General features: G+C 33.9%; 3 protein-coding genes across 3 annotated transcripts; all 3 read right to left on the bottom strand.

Moving 5' to 3' along the window:
* Positions 1-2,369: 2,369 nt before the first annotated feature.
* Positions 2,370-2,540, bottom strand: K441DRAFT_545017 (uncharacterized protein; the record flags this gene model as incomplete). The annotated part of the gene is made up of 1 exon (XM_067642790.1): positions 2,370-2,540. A coding segment is annotated over one exon (171 nt), but the record flags the coding sequence as incomplete, so codon positions are not given.
* Positions 2,541-6,325: 3,785 nt separating this feature from the next.
* K441DRAFT_545671 (uncharacterized protein) lies at positions 6,326-6,571 on the bottom strand (the record flags this gene model as incomplete). Its single annotated transcript, XM_067642822.1, has 2 exons — positions 6,326-6,454; positions 6,476-6,571. Coding segments are annotated over 2 exons (225 nt in total), but the record flags the coding sequence as incomplete, so codon positions are not given.
* Positions 6,572-22,588: 16,017 nt separating this feature from the next.
* K441DRAFT_545745 (uncharacterized protein) lies at positions 22,589-23,020 on the bottom strand (the record flags this gene model as incomplete). The annotated part of the gene is made up of 2 exons (XM_067642827.1): positions 22,589-22,755; positions 22,855-23,020. Coding segments are annotated over 2 exons (333 nt in total), but the record flags the coding sequence as incomplete, so codon positions are not given.
* Between the last annotated feature and the right edge of the window lie 365 nt (positions 23,021-23,385).

Raw genomic sequence — 23,385 nt, 5'->3', positions numbered from 1 at the left:
AATATATAAACTAACTGCGGATCTCTACTAAGTAGAGCTTACGCGATAGGTTATAAAGTAATTATCCTTCTTCTTATTTAAAACGGGGCTAAGATTAATTACCTAATTAAAATGGACCGGGATATTCTATAAAGTGTACGTGGTTTAGTAAGCCTAAGAATACCGTATTATTTGCTATTATACTATATAGTGCTTAGGGGACACAAGACTATCGTTAAGGTTTTATTTAAAAACGGTGCTAAAACCCATATCTCTGGCTCTAAGGGTAATATCGCGCAGCTTAAACGTCGGATATAACAAAGTATTAAGAAAATAGGAGTAGTAATAGGTGCATCCTATTAGCTTAGAAACAGTTAGTAAGAATATTCTCATTCCGATAACCACTATTAACTTATTATAATCATAGGTAACCCTACGAAGGTTCTATAGCATTAAGAAGGAAATATAATTTCGTTTTAGTATAATCTGCTAGGGAATGCTAGAGGGGCGGGAGGAAATAGCAGTTTGTAAAGCGCTTACTAGTTTTAACAAATTATAATTACCGGTTGCTTAGAGGACTTTAAGTAGTTTCCTAAAGCTTAATTTACTAAACTGTACTTTTATAAACGTGTCTCTAATATATTATCTATAAGCACTATTTATTTTCTAGTTAGCATATCTCCAAATATTTAACTAACCTCTTCTGTTGCTCTAGTATATAAAAGAATATAAGTATGCCTAGCTGTACTGCTAATACACGCAGGAGGTTAAGAGGTCGTAAGAAGCTTATACCCCGCGTAGTAAATCTTTATACGTAAAAGTAATACCTATTATTAGAAACACCAATAACCCTAGCCCCTCTCCGCTAGCTTACTTTATACTTATGCCTTAAAATAATTTAATAGGACTACGCCGGATTCCAAGCCTTAAAAGCGGTGTTTCTTTAGAATATAAACTCTAGCAGTCTGGGCCAATTATGCGATGTTTTATATAGGTTTGTTAGATAAAGAGCTCTAATTAATTAGGGTAAAATGCAGCCATCTATTACTAAAAAGCCACTTATATTCTAAGCTATGCTACATTAATAACGCTCTATAAAGAGGTCTTAGCTAATTTTCAGGGTCTATATAATCCCCACGCCCATTTTAACTTCTCCCTTAATTAATTTACATCTATATCTCTCCAATACTCTTCCTAAAAAGGTCCGTACAACTACTATTTATAAATGTTCTTTAAGCACACTAAGAGGAGCAAAAGTAAGTTAAAATAAGGCAAGTTTGTTTTCTTCATAAGCTATAAAATCTTAAACTATGTTATTTAGTTAGCAAAGAGTCCCTTTTTATAGTTATTAGAGTTTTAAGTAACTTTCTGTTTACACACAATTATTATATCGTTGCTTTAGAATTAACTAGATATTTATTACTATTACTAATTCTTAGTCCTATAGACGTCTTATATAAATACCTAAACTTATCCGTAATAGATAAATTAACAAAATAACAAGAGATGCAGGAGAATAAATATATTAATAGTTTAGTATGCTAGAGAAATAGATGAAAACGCTTTATTAAAATCTATTAGTTAGAGCGTATATATTATTTTCTACCTTATTCACTCCCTTTAGAGTAGTGAATATTATAATTCTAGTGTCGTTTTAAAGGTCTAAGTAAAATAAAGAATGTAAAGAGATATATATCATAACATTACCTTTACAATTATTTAGAAACTACCGACTAAGATAAAAAAGAGGCAATAGTACCAGTTAAGAGGGGGTTGGTAGTATATGCTATACGGAACTAGAAATTAGGAACAGCATTACTTTAAGGGTCTTGCTAGGGAAGTAGGTTTAAAGGGCTATCCTAAAGTACGCTAGCAACAATACTAAGGTCGGAGTATGTTATATAATACTCATCTTTACCGCTAGGTAACCCTAGTACGCTAGGCTCTATTAGCCACTACTAAACCTAGTATATAGTATACATAGAACCAGCCTATAGATCCATAGGTACTAATAGATTAGTCTCGCACCATTGTTTATAGGTAGACCCCAGTTAGCTAGGGATAGGGTTAGGAAATTAATTCTAACGTGTTATAGATATGCTACTATTATTAATTTAATAACATCTATTATTATTGAAATTTTATATAGTTAATAGTTTTCCTCTCTAGTTACCGCTAATACTGTCAGATGTCCACTATAGGACGTCTACTAATACTTTACTATTACTTAGCTAAGATATACTAAATACATAAACTGTTTTACCTGCTTTTAGCTTACCCAGCTAGGTTTACGGTAGTATAACATATCCATTTTTAAGGTACTTTATAGCTATATAAGCTCCTAGTAATACATTAAGTCGCGGAAATATTATAGTTTAGTTAGCGGTTCTCTATATTAGAGCATATAGAAGATCTAAGCTATTTACCCTTATCCTTTCTGAAGCTAAAGGTGGTAAAAGATAAGTTATTATATTATCATTGAAGCCCAAATCACTACGAAAGACATATCCGCGAGGATATCCATTACTTCCTATAAAAACTCCGTTAGAAACTACCGTAAGTTATTTATTCCAAGCGTATATAAGCCCCTACCTAAACAGAATAGCAGTAGGAAAAAGGTAGGAGATTAAATACATAATAGTAAGCAAAGTGTAAGAATTAGTAGATCTAAATTAGTTTAAAGCTCGCAGCGTATTTAAAGATATATCCGTTCTTACTAAGGCACATTACGCTTATATAACCATCTGGTGAGGATCTAACTTTGCTGTTTTAGGTAGAACAGCTAAGAGCAACACTAAACTATACATATTCTATTTCCTCCTTTATTCTAACACTCCAGTAACTCCACTACTGTTTAAGATTATTTTTAGGAAGATATAGTAGTCAAATTACGGAAGAGAGTTCTTAGCTTACTTTAAAGCTCGATATACACCAAGTAGGCACTTAAAATAATGGCTACTAGTTTCCCCGCATATAGACCAACTCGCGTGCTCTCTTATTTATATAGATACAATTAAAGCCTTATATAAAAAGGACTAGTATTAGCGACTTAGTCAATCAAGGTATAAGTACGGTAAAAGGGACGCGTAAGCCTATATAATTAGATTATCTATAAACAAGAATCTAAAGCTAAAGAAAAGGAAAGGAAAGGATAAGTAGTAACGTAAGGAGTTATATACAATCCCTAGTTACGTAGGAGTTATATAAGCCCTACGTCTACTATAACGTCTACTATAACGTCTATTATAGCTGCCGCCTTCTACTAGTACTGTAACAACTAGCATTAAGTTAGTAAATATTAAACTTATAAAGGTAATTGCCCCGTAACATATCCCGCTCCCATCGCTATAATATTATAGCTTATATAAATACTTCTAAACCGAAGCTTATAGAATGCTATATTACGAAGATACTAAGCTAAGGAGAAGGGAAAGAGGGTTGCTAGAACCAATATAAACAAATATATAGGGTAAGCCGCTAAGGCGCTAGCTCTAGGCGAGCTAATCGCAGGTTAGCAGAATATAGCAGAATTTAGTAGGTAATATACGATAGCGCCGTTATATATAAGGCTAAAAAGAGAGAGAGTGATTATAAATCTATTGCGACTCTTACGTTATCTAATATATATACTCTTACATGCCTATAACCAAGCCGTTAAGACTAAAAATAGACTTTTAATATACTGTTAACGAAAGATGCAGTGGCGTTATTGGTATTAAATATTAAATATTAAACGTTTAATATTAATATAATATGTTTAATATTAAAATATATTGGCTATTAAAAGAGTATATATAAAAATAGCCAGTTTTATAACTTTTACTAAGTATTAGAGATATATACTATATTATACATAATATAGGGACGATGTAAGGTATCCGGCCAAGATATAAGGTATCCATTTTAGGCGACGTCTAGGCGTATATTTTGGCCGAGGCCTTAGTTATACGCGGTTCGCACCTTATATTTATATAGAGGCTTAGCAAGAATTTAGTATTAATATCCGTCCCTAGGTCGCGTAAAACCCACCATACCGCAAAATATAAGGGGTACTTTAACATTAAGCAACTATAGTAGGTAGCTGTAGTGTTAGAACGAAGAACTATTATAGGCTTACCGCTATTAGTTAAGCACTAACCTATAAGTTATATAAGGCGGATAAGTAGCACAGTTACTAAGTTAACTTAAACGTTAACCAAGCAACTATTACTATTAAACTTCGCAATGCGGCCTAACTTATAATATGATATACGGCTATATCTACCTCGCAGACTTCTTTAAAGGACCATTATTATATCGCACCACCTTTAAGCTTCGTAGGTATGCCTTTAACGCCTCCGTTAATTAATGAGAAAGCCTTTACGCAAGCTCCTAAGAGACAGCGCGCTTTTTAAAGATATTGAAGTAGAAAAACACATTAAGCAACACCCGTAAATAGAATTTCAGCTTATATAAGAGGAATACGATGGGTTAAAACGCTGGCTTAAGCGGGACGAATCGCTATTCAAATATATTAAGGGCAAGGTATAGTACATGGGCTAGAATTTTACAAGGTCGACATAGATATAGTATTTAATTTGATTTATCTTCCCATTAATCGCCAATTTTTAACCTATAAAGAAGCTCTATATAAGAAAGAGTAGCCAAATCTATCCGTAGCAGCAAGTAAGGCTTAAAGCGCCTATAATAGAGAAAGGGAAAAGGAGAGCTATTTCTTAAAAGGCTTCCTAAATTCTATTAGAGGATTATTGCTTATAATTGCGAATAGATATATAAGTGTCTTTAGCACCCATACGGACCTCTATAGAAAGGAACATTTAATAATTAGGAGGTTAGTATAGTAAAGGAAAAGCCTTAAGCTCTAATTTTACTACTAGCAGAGGTTATAGCTACTCAGGCAGCTATTAAGAAGCTACTATAACCACTACCACTAATTAAAGAGACTTAGGGATAATCTTTAGCTAGCCAGCTTAGCCTCTTCCTCTTCTACAAATATGCAACTTTAATTATAATACTAGGGTATTGCATTATTATGCCAGAATAAAGCGTCCGGCTCGTATTTCGACTTTATACTAGGCGGAATATCGTTAAATAGAAAATATATCTTAGTTAATTAGGCTAGGCGTACTTTCTGTGTAAAAAGGGCTGCCCTATCTAATCCGCTGCGAATCACTTTTAGCTAACTTTAAATCGCGTTCTTAATACTATTAATAAAGAGCTTATAGACGCCGGTTGGCATATAGACGATTAGTTAATGCTTTCTTCCGTTATAGTTATATCTACCTAATTCTAATTATTAGTTAGCCGCCTCTATCGTTCCCGGAGTCCATATACTATATTTTGTCTTTAACGTATTTAAATAGCGACTCATCTCGTCTAAGCTAACGCTCTATCTTATTATACTCTCCTCGCGTAAGCTAAAATTCCGTCTATAGGTGTTCTTTAATATGTCTTCTAGCTTGGATATCTTTAAGAAGCGCGATAACTCGGGAAGCTTACGTAAAGGCTTTCTCGTTAGTTGGCGGAGGCGTTAAAGGTACGCCTATAAAGCTTAAAGGGGGTATAATTTGCTAATAGTCTTTTAGAGGAGGCTGCAATGTAGACATAGCCGTGTGTTATACTATAGGAAGGTCCACATTATAAGGTTAAGCGGTAGTAGTCGCGAGAACTAGTTAGGGTTTGGGAGTTCCGGCACAGTTTAGTTAACTTAGCAACCGCGCTAAGCTAAACACCGAGCAGTAACGGCAGCATTATTATTATAACGCTATACCTAAGACAATTAGTTCTAACGCCAACTAGATGCCTACTTACTCTATATTCTCTATTTATCAACCTTAAAAAGTCCTTTACGTATATATATATATATATATTCTATTATAGCTATATACCCCTAGGGTATAGGCGTTACTAAAAGCTAGCTAAATATATCCTAGTAGACCTTTATAAGGGTATGGCCAGTACGGGTTGGCCGCCCTCCCTACTTATAGTAGCGACTTATAGTACAGAAACTGCTTTTATAACCATTCTAGATCTATTTTAAATGCTAATATATCCCACTTACTCTAAATAGTTATTAGTAAGAATATTAGCAGTAGGTTACGCGTTTTACGCTGCTATGCTAATTAAATCTACTTATATATTCTATAAAAGGGAAGTGTTTGCCCTACCTATTATCAATTTAAGATTCTAATATAGTTCGCTCTATTTTTATTAATCGGGCTATAGAGACTAAACGACCAGCTTAGGGTACTAGTGACCTACTTACCTTATATATATATAAGGGCTCCTAGAGCCACCTTTAATAGACAAACTTTTTATTTTTTTTCTATAATCGGCGCACGGACTTCTAATTAACAATTCTCCACTTATTAAAAACCCTAAGCGAGGATAAAGTAAAGGGGTGACGGGATCCTAGGATCCGCTTTCGTAGCTTATAGTATTTAGCTAAGAGAGATATAGCTTTATTACTGCGGCCCTAGGACTTCTAGGTATATACTAGATTATTTATACTAGTTAGCGTGTTTAGATACTCTGCCCTAAATACCCTCTTTCTCGTCTCTATTACTTGCATAAACAGCTCTTCGGTCTCCTTCTACCGCCCTTAATTCCTGTACGTCAACGCCAGATTAACTATGCTAATTAGTATATATACATGCTCCTTTCCAAACATTTTTTTATAACTATTTATTGCTTCTTAAAACCTTTCTTCTACCTTTTTAAATTCTCCTAAGTCTTTTAATACTAGTACTATATTCTCTAACCCGGCGGGCCCCGCCTAATAATATTCCAACTCTGCTTTTAATTGTTTCTATACTAGGTCGTCTACCTCTAACAAGGTTTTATATTCTTCTTGATTTTTAGGCCTCTCTAGGAACTTTACCCAGTCCCAGATAAGTAGAAAATCTCGTAGGAAAATTATTACGGATTGTAAGATTTCTAACCATCTTATATTTTTACTTCCTATTTAGATATATTCTAAAGGAGTAACTGCAATTATAATAATGGTAAAGTGGTACTTGCATATTCTAATAATAGTGGGTTTAATAGCCCCTTATAGGAGATAAACCAGGTCACCCTACCGGATAGGTTTTATTAAGGTGTGGAGAATTAAACGGGCGCTCTATTCCCCTATGTATTTCAAATACCTAGATGTATTTTTCGAAACGATATACACTTTTTATATATCACTCTACCCAGAACAAGGCTTTATAGAGGACACTTAGCCCAGAATACAGCCCTAGCTTTTAATTACTGCTACCTCCTTATCGTTCTAAGTCTCTATAGATACCGGCTTATATAGAAGAAACCTAATAAGCTGTTAAAAGACCTCTCTCTATAGAACCTTATAGTTAGGTAATAAGTTAGCTGCGTTAAGAGCGTTAGAGCTTATATTAAGCAAGGCATACACCTTATTATAACGCTTGGTAGCTTTATAGGTATAGAATATATCTAACAGCTCGCCTAGCGGACGTATAGCTAAAAAACTTATATCTAATTAATAGACTCTAACTATAGGCCGGAACCTAGCTTGCCTTATTAGGTAAGTTACTAAACAGATAAGGCTATATAAGTCTAAACGAGCTTAGTAGAAAATCTATAATAATTCCAAGCCTAAGCAGAAGTTGTACCCGTTAATCTCCGTTAGGTTATATATAATTAGAATATATTAAGCTGCGGCAACTTCCTAAAGTACCTAAATTACTGTTAATAAAATCTCCTAACTTTGTTAAGAGTCTACTCTCTTACCCAAATACGGCGAAACTAAGGTCTTTAAAGCAGCGCGAGCACTACTTGCTAAATCATTTCGTTGCCTAAAGAATTTAACCACTTCTTCCGTGCGCGTATTTCTTCTAACGCTTGATCGCTACTATCTACCGCCTCTCCAAGCCAGACAACTACACGGTGTACTCTACTATATATCTTCGCCATAAACCTAACCTAATGCCCCCGCTCTTATTAATCCTATTAGTTAATATAAATAGCATCTATCCATATCCACTTAATAGAGCGATCTTGAAGACGCCGGAGCGCCGTGTAAAGGTTCTCCGTAACGTTAAACTAATGCTTATCTATAAATATAGGTAGGGTATTCTCCAGATTGCCCTATATATAGGATAAAGCCTTATACTAAGGAGGCCCTCTATTAGATCCATTTAAAGAGTAGTTAAAGAGCTAGCATTTTATAGGTGCAGTTTCGTCTTTAGGTGGCTTTAGGCAAAGCAAGCGAATACTATTACTTTCTGGAAAAAGCGAAGAATAAGGGTATAGAGGTATGGCATAAGACGTACCTAAAAACTTAAACTTATACGTATTAGGTAGTTAGGATAGATAGTATAATAAAAATATTTTTAAGCCCTCTTTACTGCTTAGATGCAAAACTCCTACTATAGCCACCTCACTAAATTATATAAGTAATTTAAGCTATATAACAAAAAAGATTCTTTTTACTATACTAGCACTAGCAGGGAGGGCGGCCGACTTGCTCCGGCTACGCCCTTATTAAGATATACTCAATTTAATAGAAATATAGAAGAAAATAATTAATAGAATGACTGGGCCATATATAGCGGGGCTTAGCATCTAGAAAACGCTACTTAGTCATTCCTTCCGCTAGTAACGTCCTATAAGAGGTAGACTATACGCAAACAGGTATAATCACGGAGCTTTATTCCTATTAATTCTATTAGCTAGCTTTTATTAATAATAATAGGATAAAATACACTAGCGGAAGGGATATATAAATTGACCGTACTATATAGCACTTACAGCTAGAAGATCCTTATTCTTATAGTTTAGAAAAAGTAGGGCAAGATTATAACAGAACCTAGTTTGCTACTTAGCACTCTTTAGTTAGAGGGGACAATCTAGATTAGCATAATATGTATTATAGGCGATTGTTATCTTTATACGCTAATAGCAAATTATATAAAGCAAGATATCTACTACACTATTACCTCTACTTATATCTATCTAGAATATATTTCTATTAAATATTTGCGCCAGTAAAAAGGCCATCTAATTTAAAAGGAATCACCTATCAATTTTTAAGACATTTTTATCCGTGATTATTAATAGGGATTGTAACTATACGGTCAACATACTAAGCAAAGGGTCCTATTTTAGACCTTATTAGGGATCTTATTCTTCTAAGAACCGTCTAATCCAAACTAAAACCCTACTTAGAACTTTCTAGGCGTTAAGAAGTGGAATAGGTATATCTTATACCGCATAAAGGTTTCCAATAAGACCTAATATGTCTTTACTCTACTCTTTCTAAACTTTAAATTCAATGTTCGTCACTGCAGTTTCTTATATTAAAATGCCTTTATGCGATTATAATGCACTTAAACAGCACCAGATAATTAAACGTCGCCTTTAATATTAGAACTGCGATCGACTTCTCCGTACGGAGAACAGTCTCACATAGCATTACTAGGCCGTCTATTCCCATCTTTCCTTAACCTATAATAAGGACTCCATACGCAAAGGATCACTCCTACTATACTATAAAGAATGCGATTAATTCTTTCCTTATGCCGGAGCCCTTGCTAACTACCACTCTATATATTACTCCAACCCCTACCCTATCTATAACTAGGTAGACTTTACTAGCTACGCACCCTTCTAAGCGTTTAAAAGGTCTATAGAACACAATTTCTATAGGGACTATAACCTGCGCTCCTTGGCCTCCGTAATAGAGTTCCGCTGCTATAACTGTAACTAAAACTTCGCTAACAAGCCCGCTTTATAACAGCATCTTACTACTAAAGTCCATACTCCTTCCTTGCGCTATAAGCGTGTGTGCAAAGAGTATAACCAGGAGTTCGCTAACGAGATAGCTCTACTCCAACACTAGTCCTTAGTAGTCTACCGCCCCCTTAGCAATATCTAATGTATAGCTTATAAGAAATGCAAAAAGCGCTTTAGTTGTCATTTGGCACTACTCTATTACCTTAAGAGCGGGTCCTACCGCTTAAAGATAATGTAGTAGAAATTGAATAAGGCGGTTTAAGAAAAGGATATTAATTATTTAATTACCTATAACAATGGCGTCCTAGTAGAGATAGAGCTAGAGATACTTAGAATGGAGTACTCCTCTTCGCCTCTAATAGGGAGCATCATATTTACACCTAACACTAGTATTAATAGCCCTTCCACTCCTAGACAATTTACTAAACTATAGTCTTCTCACCTTCCTTTTGTCCTTAAAATCTTATGTCCGCTATATTCTAACCGTAAGGCTTTCTATAGTGTCTAAGCTCTTTAGAGTTATCTATCTTCGTTAGTTTATACACCAAAGATGTTCCACTATCTACTGTCCCTTATACCGTCGTCCCTTAGCAAAATAAAAGTATAGGATGCAATAAAGCACTTCTCTACGCTAAATGGGTTGACTTAATATATTGAGAGTGGAGCGTGTATAGAGGAGATAGTTATATTAAAGAAGGCGGTAGAGTGCGTTAAGGGGAAGTTAAAGGAGGCAGGATGGAGGGGGTTAAGGTTATTAGATTCTTGACGCGACTGGTTATTTAGCAGCTAGTAAGCCCTTAACTAGCACCTTAACTCCCTAGCTCACTCTCTATTATACAAGTGCAACAACTATAGTTAATTATTTGGCAGCCAACAAGCTATTAGCCAGCACTTTAACTTCCTAGCTCACGCTCTAGTGTATAAGTGCAATAATTATAACCGCTTATTCTAAAGCCAGCAAGCTCTTAACCAACACCTTAGCTCCCTAGCTTACGCTCTATTGTATAAGTGCAACGAGTATAACTAGTGGTTTAGCAGTCCTTAAGCTCTTTAGCAGCACTATAAGTCCTTAGCTTTCGCCCCAGTATAAGTGTAATTATTACAATCGATCCTTTAGTAGCTAGCATAGTTTTAGACTAGCACCTTAGCTCGCCAGTCCATGTCTTTAAATACGGCGAGTGTGAATCGGTTATTTAACAGTTAGTCTCTTAATAGTTTGTAATACGTTAAGTCTATAAGGCAGTTCCAGTATCGTGCGCTTCTTAATTAGCAACACACTAGCGGAAGCACGTAAGGTAGAGGCTCGTAGTGTGGTCGATTAGGAGGTATAGGTAGGAGAGGGGGTTTTTAGGAGTATTTATTTATTGAGATTGGCTTATACGCTTGGTATATCTTATTTACTTAGGTGTAAATATTTTACCTTCTTTATAAAGTAGATCATAGCTTTAACCGCGCTAATATCTAGGAAACGCCACCTCAATAATAAGGTAGCAAATCTATAAGAGTGAGTTAGTTAATGGGAGGCTTATAGTAGCCAAGGTTAAGTTAAATCGCAAGGCTGCGGGACTAAGATCGGCCCTCTTACTAAGTCTTTACATAGCTATATACCCGACAGCTATAAGCCTAGCTTACTAGATAATATAAGTAAATTATATAGGCGATAATTATATTAAACGTGCGGGGTTATTTCGCACTAGCCAGGATTGGAAACTGCTTTAATTAGAAGTACTAACTAGGGTAGTAATTGTGTATAAATTTGCGCGCTATAGTAGATATAAAGCTGATAATGAATTTCTAGCATTGTAGTAAGTCTCTAAGACTTAGATAAGACTGTTTATAAGTATTATGGAGTACTAAGAGCTTAACAGTAGTGCTTTAGAGAAGGAATATTGTTATGCTCTAATTTAAGGCTCTCTATACATTAGGCGCGAAGGCGATAATATAAATATAATTTTTTATTAAAAGAGGTTCTAAATGTATAAAAGTAGCTGCAACACATAACTTATATAGAATTATAGTAAATATTAGCGTGTACGCAGAGTTATAGTCGCTTAAAGTTAAAGTGCCCTTTATATTTTGCGGTATAGGGGGTTTTACGCCATGTAGGGGGGGACGTTAAGTTAAATATTAATATCAATATGGCCTTATACTGATATTAAATATTAATAACACCACTAAAGAGATGGACTGATAATTATTAGATTACTATAACAACCTACTACCTTACTATTTTAGACATAGTAAAGAGTCCCCTTAATTTCCTAGAATATTAAAGCATACACAGTTATTGGATTTAGGACACTAGTATTGGTTTAATCTTAGGGTTATAGATAAACTCTAATATATCCGAGTATAAAGAATAGCTTACAACACAAAATAAGTAGGTAACTTAAAGTTAGTTCCCTAAGTTCTAATAAATCTAACTATTATACTAAAGAGATTGTTATTCTAGGGTTACAGAAATCCGCCCAGCGGAAGCTTATAAAACCAATTCTTAGTACTAGCTACTATTAGTTTAATTCGTGCTCTCTATTGTTTATAGGCAGGCTAAGAAATGTAAGAAATTAATATAAAAATCTGTTATAGCACTAACTCTTCGTAATATAGTAGTATTTATTCTTCCTCTTCAATATTTATTGGCAGATTAAAAAAACGTAAGAAATCAATCTAAGAAGCTCTTTTATAGCACTAACTCTTTATAATAAAGTGGTACTTATTCTCCCAACACTAACGCGAAGCCGCCATCTTTATTTGCCCAATTAAATACGTATTTAATAAGTCGCTTCTATTAGAAAGTCCTTAACAATAAGATTATAATACACATTTTTATCTCTCCTTTTAGTGGCATCTTCATATTTTATAGCTCCAATTAGCGCCTTAAATGTTATTTTTAGAAGGGTTCTAAGTTAATATCTTATCTAAATTTAATTGTTTCAAAAGCCTGCTAAAAGGGGTTAAACTTACACGCCCGGGTAGCTACCTGGCTAAAAGGCTATATTACTTACGTAGTACTATATGCATTAAGTAACTATAAAAAATAATATATCGGTTATCATTAAGACTATTCCTACCCCTTAGTCTATGTGGCTGCTAAGGATTTTTATCCTACCGAAATTATTTCAATATACGCGGGCTGACTATCTTAGGCTAATTAGCAAGGGGGTTAGTTATAAAGATAAACTGCTAATTATTCTATGTGCGAAGGATGGATTAGTATAGAGCCAGATTCCAAAGGTTTTTAAAGAAAAGATAGGAAAAACTTTAAAAGAGCGTGGACTTTAGAGCTGGTATTAAAGGCTTCCACAAAAGTATTATATTCTTAAAAGGTGGACAGTAAGCAAAGACAGAACAAAATCCTTTCTTATTCATTAATTAACACTTAAAAGTATTCCTCTAAACAGAAGAAGAGTAAAGTAGTAGGGTAGATGTAGTATACTATATATAGTACACTATAGAACAGTAATATACAACTAGGTACGCCTTATATAGTCTAACTAAAACTTGCTAAATAATAAGATAACCAAATCAATTATATATATAGAATATATAGCATACAGTACTACGTTAAAAGTTTAGGCTGCCTACCTAATTCCCCGCCAAAAACTACTAAACTTACTATTACGGCACTGGCAGAAAACGGCAGAACTCCCTACGATCACATAATAGCGATATCCTCTACCTTATAAATTCCCTTATATACCATAATAATCACTAACTAGCCTATAACACCATTAATGGTTTCTTTACAAGGCATGGAATAGCTTTAGCATAAGGCATATATATTTACAATTTTATATTTATATATTTTGTTTAGGGGCTTATACTAATTTAATTTTATACTATAAATAGCTTTATAATTCGTTATCTTTAATATCTATAATATGATACTTTTCAATAGTTATGGCATGTGGTATAAGATAGGCTAGTCCAGGTGATTTTTAAAGAAAGTCGTCCTACTACTATTAATTGCGGTAAAGAAAACGTTGCTTAGATACCCTACCCGTAGAAGCTCTACTATAGGTACAGTTTTTAATTTCTTCCAGAATTCGAAAGCGCTTTTGGTCTATTGGTCTAAATAAATAGGTGCTAAGGAACCTGCATTTAAAAAACTAGATAAGGGCTTAATAAGCTCAATTAATATTAAACCAATGGCTCTAATATCAGCTGCTTTATCGAGGCTCCGTTATAACATACTATCGCTAACATTTACTTCTCTAGGTTTAGTTCAAGCTTTAGAGTATTATATAGAAACGTACTAAGCCTAATATCTCCTGTTTATAAGATAAGAACGTTTTTTATACTTAGAAGACCGTACTAAATACCTAACTTATTGTAAATAAAATAAACTCCAGTTAAAACCTAAGGAACTTATAAGTTAAAGAATATAAAGGGCCTTTAAAACTTACTTCTTTACAAATTATAGCCAGCTCGTAATCTCTAAACGTAATTAATGGGCTTGCTCGAATTTCTCTTAGCGTTACATTAATATATAAATGCTCATAAATTAAGTAAATATCCTAGGAAATAAAAGCTTCTTCAAGAGAAATAATGTTTGGGTGTTTTACTGGTTTAAGCGTAATCTAGTTCCGACTTTAGTGCGTTATAGGTCTCCGTTTAATTACAACTGCTATAAATTTAGAGTTATTCTTGTGCGTAATTACATACGCGCCTGCCTAGTCTTTATTAAGTATCTCACAGTACTTTAGCCAAGGAGATTCATTCTATAGAATTAAGGCCTTTAGCTGGGGCAAAGCTGGAAATAAACTTCCAGAGTTAATAGCAATAGGAAGTTTAGGTAGAATGTTTCCTTTAGTAAGAAACAATTGTTTTAGAGGTCTGGGTTAATAGGTCTTATTAATTAAAAGCCTAGGGAATAATATGGCTCTGCTACCTAAAGCTATACTCTATTACATATCTGCAAACAGAGCGTAAAGATAGGACATTTTATAATTAATTATGCTATCTAATTATAGAATGCAGATATAAATAACTACACCTACTGCTGTCGTTTTAACGGTGGCCACGCAGCCTTATAATCTTTACGCTTGTGGTGTTAAAGCCTAGTTATATCGTATTTAGAATAAAAAAAAGCTCTAGGAATATAATGGTCTGCGGTCCTAAACTAAGTATTAAGCCTCTATTGTTTTATAAACCACTCTACGCTATATAGGAAGCCGCTGAGTTTTTAGTAGTTTAGCTCGTCTATTTTTAGGGAAAGAGTAATTATATCGCGTAGGTGTCTAATATAGAAAACAATCTGTTTACTATATCGTTGGCACTATAAGCAGATGTCTTCTTCTCCTTTAAAAACAGCTAAAAGGCCTCTTTCGCTAGTTGTCTTATTAGTAAACTCTAAGAAAGACGAGAACAGCTTAGTTAGGGCATATATAATAGCATAACTGTTATTTCGGTAATATATAACTCCTTCGCATCTATAAAACCCATTCTTATAATATAGTAAGCAGTTTAACTTTAGATAGAACGAAGATATAAGCAGCGCTAAGACTACTCCTTCCCGTTTAGACTTTCCTAAGGGTTAGAATTAAACTGCTCTTTATAGGTTATCCATTTGCGTGATATTATTAAGCCTAAATACTTATCCTACTTTAATATTTAATCGGAAGTAATCTTCCCTTAAATTTTCATTAAGACTATTATATATACCTTGCCATTGTTTCTAACCATCTATATAGGAAGAAAGTGAGTTATAGATACTTTTTGCCCCCTAGGGTAGGAATTGGGATAGGAATCGGCATAGGAATCGGGATATTGTATTTAGCTAAGGATCCGATATTGCAGTCCTTAGAAAAAGGACCACATTAGGAGATTATTCGGGCTAGATATACTTGCTTTCCTATAAACTAATTCCGATTGGATTATTATATAGTAGCGCACCATCTAAGCAAGGGCTATTTTTTAGATCTACTTAGGGAAATAAACTTATATAATTAGCTTAAATATATTACTAAGCGCTAAATCTTACATTAGAGCGGCCGAGGTAGCTCTTGCTTTATAAAAGGATTAGTATAAGCTTTAAGTATTCTTAGAAATACTTACGCTTCCCATATATTAATTTCTCTTTCCCGCTTATATCCTTTACCTTAATTAGGATTCTATATTTAATAAAGAAGTAAAAAAAGGGAATATAGTGTACCAAAACCTGTTTCATGCGCATTATAATTTGCGAAGACGTGCGCCTAATTAGTTAAAATTAAAGTAGTAATAACTGCTACCTTTTTGCCCAATAGCTGTAGGTTTCTAAACATTCATTAATCGCCAAATGTCTCCTTTAGTAAAGATTCTAGAGCAATCGCATTATAGTAGCCGTTAGACCTCCAAGCCTTAATAAGCTTTTTAATATCGCCAAAAATGGATTTCTTTTTCTTTTGCTCTGCGGAAAATCTCCTTATAATAGATTTAAAGTTCTTACTACACTATATAACGTCCTATAAGCAGAGACCTATACTAAGAACAATTAATCCTCCTAGTAGTTTGGTTATTATCCTGTTTAAATTAAATATATCTCGTTCTTACTAGAGCTTATACCCACAGTTAAATCAAAGAAATCTTGCAATTTGCATTCGGAACCTAGAGTCTTCTATAAAAGGATAAGGAACTCTAAAGGAACTACCCCCCTTATCCTACCGCCATTAATACTAAGAATTCTAACCCTATAAGTTAGTAGTTTAATTAGTGCAGTAAGGAAGCCAGCTCTGTAAAGAATACATTCTAATATAGTAAACTTATATTCAGTACCGAGAATACCTTTACTAAACATTTTAACGTAAGTATTATATACTGAATAACCGTAGCTAAGTATGTATTACGGGATACGCACAAGATAGTAAAGGCACGTTTTACTAGACTTTAAAGTCGACTAGATAATTTCGGTAGATTAAGCCACACTTATATACAACTCTACGGAGGACGCATCATCGTTTTCCCTAGTCCATTTTTATAGTTCTTAGAAATTGCGGCAGAACTTCTCCTCTACCTTCTAAAATTGCTTTAAGGCAAGCTCTTTAACGTTATAGACTAAATTAAAGGCTTTTAGGCAAGACTGTTTATATAGCCGCAGGAGAATTTTAGGTGAAAATATTGTAATATCTTAGTAAGAAAAAAAGACTTAATATTTAGGGGAGCTTATAAGGGGCACCATAAGAATAAGCGTCTAAAAAGAGGCTCGAAGCAATATACGTGGTAATATCTTCGTACAATATAACATATTTAACGCCTATTTATAAGAAGTTTCGGAGGTGGTTTAGTAATACGCCGTTATAAATTGTATACGTTCTTATAGCCATAACGGGATTAAACGCTTTAGTAATAGTTTATATAGTATATCTTAAGCAAGCTTAATATAATCCTTCAAGATAAGTAGCTAAGAAGAGCTAACAGGATCGACGGCGAGCATCCCTAAAAAGGTCAATTTCTTTTATAAGCTGCTCCTTTAATGGACAAAAGCAGGCCAGGGGCGAGAGCTTCTCATTAATTAGAAAAACGATAATTAAAGGAAACATCGCCCGGATATAGGAATTCGTACTAATAGTTCGCATCGCTTATTAATTATAAGCTTTATTGCTTATAGAGAATACTAAAATAAGCCTCGGCCGAATATTTTTAGGTAGGTTTAAAAAAATATTTAAAGCGGTCCATTATACAAGCTAGCCGAGGAGTAGGTTTATACTATCAAAGTTGTTTACAAAAATTATAAGAACACTATACTGTGGTAGGATAATACGGGTAAAGGCCACGTCAAGCGCCGTTTGGGTATTTANGCATGGCCATATAAGCGGATACGTTGTTATTTTATAGCAAGTTAACGGTGTCTGCTTTGGCGGAAGTATAACTTTAGCATTTCTATTAGCAAAGAATATAGGGTGTTCTGCGTGTATTATTGCATTATTTACACGTATATTTGCTATGCCTCCGGATTAATTTCTTTTAGTATTATTATAGGGGAAAAGAAAACGCAACGCCGTATCTTTATTTCCACCCGTTTTGCTATAAAAAAAGACTATTAATAGTGTCTATAAGTGTGGTTTCGGAAGTTTATCTACTAAATGCCGGAAACGACTAGTATCGCTAATTATAAGGCTATTAGAGCCGGCAATTTACAGCCACGAGATATAATCGCAGAGAGATATACTTACTATAGATAAAGAGAAAACGGGAATATTTAATATATATATATTAGGGGTAGTGGTTTTAGGTAAAAATAGAAACTACCTATAGTAACAGCATCCTTATTAGGGCCTCTTACCCTCTAGGGGAAACCCTAACAAGCTATAGATAATTTAAATAACGATTACTATAATTTCCACGATAGACAAGGATATTACTATAGTTCTACTAAAGTCCGCCTAAAAAATCTAGCCGTTAAAGGGCTAGAAGTTCAACCTACTTAAACCGTAAATAACAACTATATACAGCATCTTATTAATACATTTTATATAGAGGGCTGCGATAATCTTAATCTAAAGAACTAGGTAAAAGCCTTAATTTATAATAAAGATATTAATAATATCTTATAGGCGTCAGAGATAATAGTAGAAGAATTTATACAGTATATTAACATACTAAAGACACTTTCCTATAGAGATAGATTATTTGTTTATCTAGAAGGTAGACACCAAATTAAGGCAGCGAAGCGATTTTTTAATGCCGATAAAAGGTGGTGGGCAGTAGACTTCTATTCTTTTAGTCAGTTCCTAAATAATAACTAAGAAATATCTAACTAGGTATAAATCTCCCTAATATCTATAAAGACGCTTTTTAAACCAACTATTCCCATTCCCGTCCCTTCTATAATAGCGATATTTATCACAACTTACGCTATTATAAGTCTCGTAACAATAGGTGGTACGATATTTAGATTAATCGGCTTTTACTAAGCAAGAGGAAAGATATACAAACATTAACTAAAAGGAAGGATAAGTTGTTAAGGCGAGCTTTTAATAATCTAATAAAGTTTATTGGCCTCTGGGCAACGTTTAAAATAGGAACCTTATATTATATCCTAATAATGAAATGCGATAAGGTATTAGGTATTTCCTATACAGCTAGACGCTAGCTAATCTATATTAGGAGTTTGTCTATTATCTAGAATATATTCAAATAACTTAGTTAGAGATCCTTAGGGAACTTTACCTATATTATCTAAACTTAAGAACTGTTTGTATAATACAACTGCTAGCTCTTATATACTTAAACTATGACTAAAAAGAGATTAAATTACAAATAAAAAACGGTCAGTTATTTCCTATAGTAAGAGATAGACATAGTAGAAAAGGAATATACTAACGCGCTATAAATATTAAGGGACGCATTCCTTTACTCCTGTTGTTTATAGAAGATACTAAGTATCTAGAGGCTCCAGTAAAGGCTTTAAAGTCCCTATTTCCTATAAATATTAATAAAACTCTCCGGTCCAGCATATATAAAAGCTATTTACGCAACACTAGGGCAAAAATTAAGCTTACCGAAGGCTCTTTTCACATTATCAAAGTATCTCAAACTATTGCATTTTCTATTACGTATAAAACGATGTGGCTAGCTACTATACGTCACTCTCCATAGTTAACTGGAATCCCCTGCCTTAAGGATAAAAGAGAGTTAAAACTAAAGGTAGTTATTAGCGAACGTATATAGTCTCTATTTGCTAGTCTTATATCTAAGCAAAGTTACACGTCGCTAAAGATAATTAAACTTTAAAAAGAGAGTCCTAACTAGCAGCTTATTTATCATTTTCTTAAAACCCACTTCCTAGAAAAGCGCTATCGCATTAAGCCATAAATTAAAGTTATTAAATAAAAAATTTGCGATGCTATAAAGGATATCACAGCCTATAGTATATAGAAACCCCTTTCGTCGCTTACTTAAGATGCATAAAAGTACCCCATAACTCACCTTTATAGACGCCCTTTTAATAAATCTTATCAAATTAACCAAGAATATCTTTATTTAAGATATATCTATAGGCTAGCGGAGAAGGAGCCAGAATTGTATATTAGCTCATTTGCGGTTAAAAGAGATATTTATTTCTCCTTCTTTGGCTACCTAACGGCAGAGGTAGAACTTCTTACATTATTCTTAAAACTTTCCGGTAATACTAATGCAAGTACAGTTTCTCCATTATATTTATCCTTTAAAGTCTCTAATACTTTCTCTAATTCACTATCTATCTCTAGCTTACCCTAGCTTACTTTACCTAACTTAGGCAAACTAGAGCAGGTGCTAAAGTAAGAGTAAAAACAGGTGCTAAAGCTAGAGCCAGAGCTAGAGCTAGAGCTAAAGTAGGCGCTAGAGCCAGAGTAAGAGTAAGAGTAGGCGTTAGAGCTAGAGTAAGAGTAAGAGTAGGCGCTAGAGCCAGAGCAAAAGCGAGAGCGGGTGCTAGGGCCGTAGCGGGGGCAGGTACTAGACTAACTGGGGTCACCATCGCGGCGGCTAAGATACCCTTTAGAGATATAGGATATTGCCAATCTACTAGGATAAGAAGTAACCTACGGGCCTTTTCCGTTCTTATAACTAGATCGATAAAATAATCTAGTAAAAGCTATCCGGCTATTTCCTATCATTTTCTATTTATAGGAAAGAAATATTTATCTTTTCCTAAATAATAAAGGTATAAGAAATATAGCACTTCCTTATATGCTTTCCGCGCTTAATTATAAATATTTCTTTACCTTAATAAAAAGGAATAAAGTTGGTACTATAGATACTGGAAGGATATATGCGCTAAAATGTAGAATAGTCTTATTTAATCCTGCAGGTAGTATAGTATATTTAATTAATATAGCTAAGAAGAGGAAAGAGGTTAAATTTTTATTAGACTGTCTCGGTACTTATAACCATAAGAGCTTTATACGATCCTAGATAGTTAACCCTACAATAGGATTAAAGTAAAAAAGTAGTCTTATTATAAAATATATAAAGCATATACTTTTTAATATATTCTATAATTTAGAGTTTAAATATAATTATATAATATCTGCTAAGGGAGTAATAATAATCGGGTATTTGTATTACCTTAATTGTTACAGCACTAGTAGAAAACGGCAGAACTTAACAGATAGCTATAGTTATATAACTAGAAGATTATATCCCTTAACCCGTTAACTTAGGTATGTAGGTTATTAATAAGAGCCTACCAATTAGATTAGTGGGATTTAGTAGTCGTGCTTAGGAATATAAAATTCGGAGAATGGCTAAGGCTTTGGGGGGGTTTTTTTCGCCATCTTATTTAGGGGAATCTTATATTAAGTCTTCTGAACAAGGTCTATATTAAGTCTAGCGTAATTAGAAGGCATAGTAGTGGTATATTTAATAGTTAAATTCTAACTTACGCGTTGTTCTAATTTTAGTGTTTGCGTATAGGCCTTCCCTCTACTCGCCCTAATGGGTTAAGGGATAAGACTTTAAGCGGCGCTACTTATCTAAGGTCCTTTCCTTTCCTTTCCTTTTCTCTAGCTTTAGATCCTTATTTATAAACAATCTAATTATATAGGCTTGCATACGTCCTTCCTACTATACTTATACCTCAATTAACTAAGTCGCTAATATTAATTACGTATCTAGAAATATTATCATTAATAAGATTTAAAAAATGGAAAGAGACTTAAAAATAATTAATTTAATAAAGGGCCCTTATATTATAATTTAAATACTAAGAAAATTTAAGTAAAAATTATTTAATTATATTGCTAACAGTTATAGACTATCCGCAGCGAAGCCTTCTTTATCTCGTTCCTAGACCTTTATCCGAAGTTTAACCATATATTAAACCGTTTTAGGTTAAACCCTCAGAAGGATACAGGCCTGCATAATTAAAATGTCTATTAATGAAGATCTAAAGCTAGAGATAGAAGGAGAAGAATAGTAATATTATTATCCTATTCCAGGTGCCTATTACCCTATCTCTACTTTAATCCCTACTCCTCTCCTAAGACATTCCTTAAACAAGTTTTTATAGCGCACGGCCCATACTATAGCTCTATTAAAAAAGTATATAATTTGAAAGTTTTAAGATACTCTGCTTTCATAAACATATATTTGGGGAATTTTGCCTAGCAAAGGAGGGGTATCTGCTAAGGCGTGATAATAGTACGTATTGATATGCATTAGCGTGCTTATATTAAACTATATTTTTATAGTATTAATTTTAACACCATCCTATTTTCAGAATACATTTTAGCATTATTATAGCACACGCAATCTCTTCCCCGCTTCCTATTATTAAATATTTTAAATATTAACTACTACCTTAAAACCTTCCAAAACGTCTACAAACATTTATTAAATTACACTGCGAGAGTACAGTAAATAAGATATGCCACTATATATCTTTCCCTAAAAAGTATACGTGTAACTACGCGGTCGACCACAAGATCTGGGACTATTACCTAAACGCACTAGATAGCGAAACTCCTTACTTAGACCAAAAGCCGATAAAGGGTAAATATTGACGTGCTAATCTCCGATCCTATAAGACCGCCGCAAGCAACCCAAATGCCGATATCGTAAAGGCTAATGCTGCTGTTTTGGAGGGGTTAAAGGATTTAGGAGTAATTTAACGGCTCTCTAGACTTGTTATTAGTAATAAAGTTTTTAGCAAAAATAATATACCTTTAAATTTTTCTATAACTTTATCTGCACTGTAATAACTTCCTTCCTAGTAGTTTATAATAATATGGCCTATAAGACCTAAGTATTCCGTGTTAGGGAATCAATGGCTTTTAAATAACTTTTTAATCTTTTTATTAGTTTGACTATTAAAAGGAGTCTAGCTACTTACCACCTTATATAGGGTAGATCCAAGGGCGAAGATATCTACCTACACCGATAGTAGCTCTTTGGGGTATTAATAACTATAAGCTACAGTAATAAGGAGAGCAGAGCCATCTAAAGATAAGCTATTAAAGTCGGCGACTTTTGCATGCAAATCTTGGTCTAAGAGAATATTACAGCATTGCAGGTCCCTATAGATTACGCCGTTTAAATAGATAAAAGCGACTGTATCCGCAATTTCTTATCCCTATTAAAGCCGCTATTCTAAAGTAACGTTGTCCTTATAATCCTAAAGATAAGCTTGGAGATTATAATTACTTACAAACTCAAGCTAAATACCAGCGTCATAACGCCCTCGATATTGTAAAAGCCCTATATTACCGCCACGTTCGTCAAAGCGCTTATATATAGCTCTTTTAATAAGAATTACATCGTCGTTTTCGAAGTAAGGGATCTTAATAATACTTTTTAATAAGGCGTCCAGATAGACAAAGCCAAAGTTTCCCTAGTTTACTAAATCATCTCTTGTATAGCCCTTTGGCTATCTAATTTGCATTTCCGGGGGTTCTTAAACCGCGGTATTATATAGAAGACGTTAGGTAGAACATAGATCAAATAGAGTTATACGGTTATTTATCACCAAGGGGCGGCTTATAGAGCTATTTTAGGTTCTTAGCCATATTCCAGTAAAGTACTTCGCTATATTAGCGCCGTTAAATCACGTAATAAGGAATCGACTTTATGGTTAAGTCTCCCCATTTATAGCTAATTTATATTAACTCGCACCTAAATAATAAGCACTATCCGTAGAGATTGCGATAGTGGGTAGATTTTCCTAAGAAACTAGAGACGCTCTTTAACCAGGTTTAT

The sequence above is a fragment of the Cenococcum geophilum genome, assembly GCF_001692895.1.
Source record: "Cenococcum geophilum 1.58 unplaced genomic scaffold K441scaffold_8, whole genome shotgun sequence".
Lineage (NCBI taxonomy): Eukaryota > Fungi > Ascomycota > Dothideomycetes > Gloniales > Gloniaceae > Cenococcum > Cenococcum geophilum.
The sequence above is the reverse complement of the archived record's forward strand: the minus strand, read 5'-3'. Positions and strand labels throughout refer to the sequence as shown.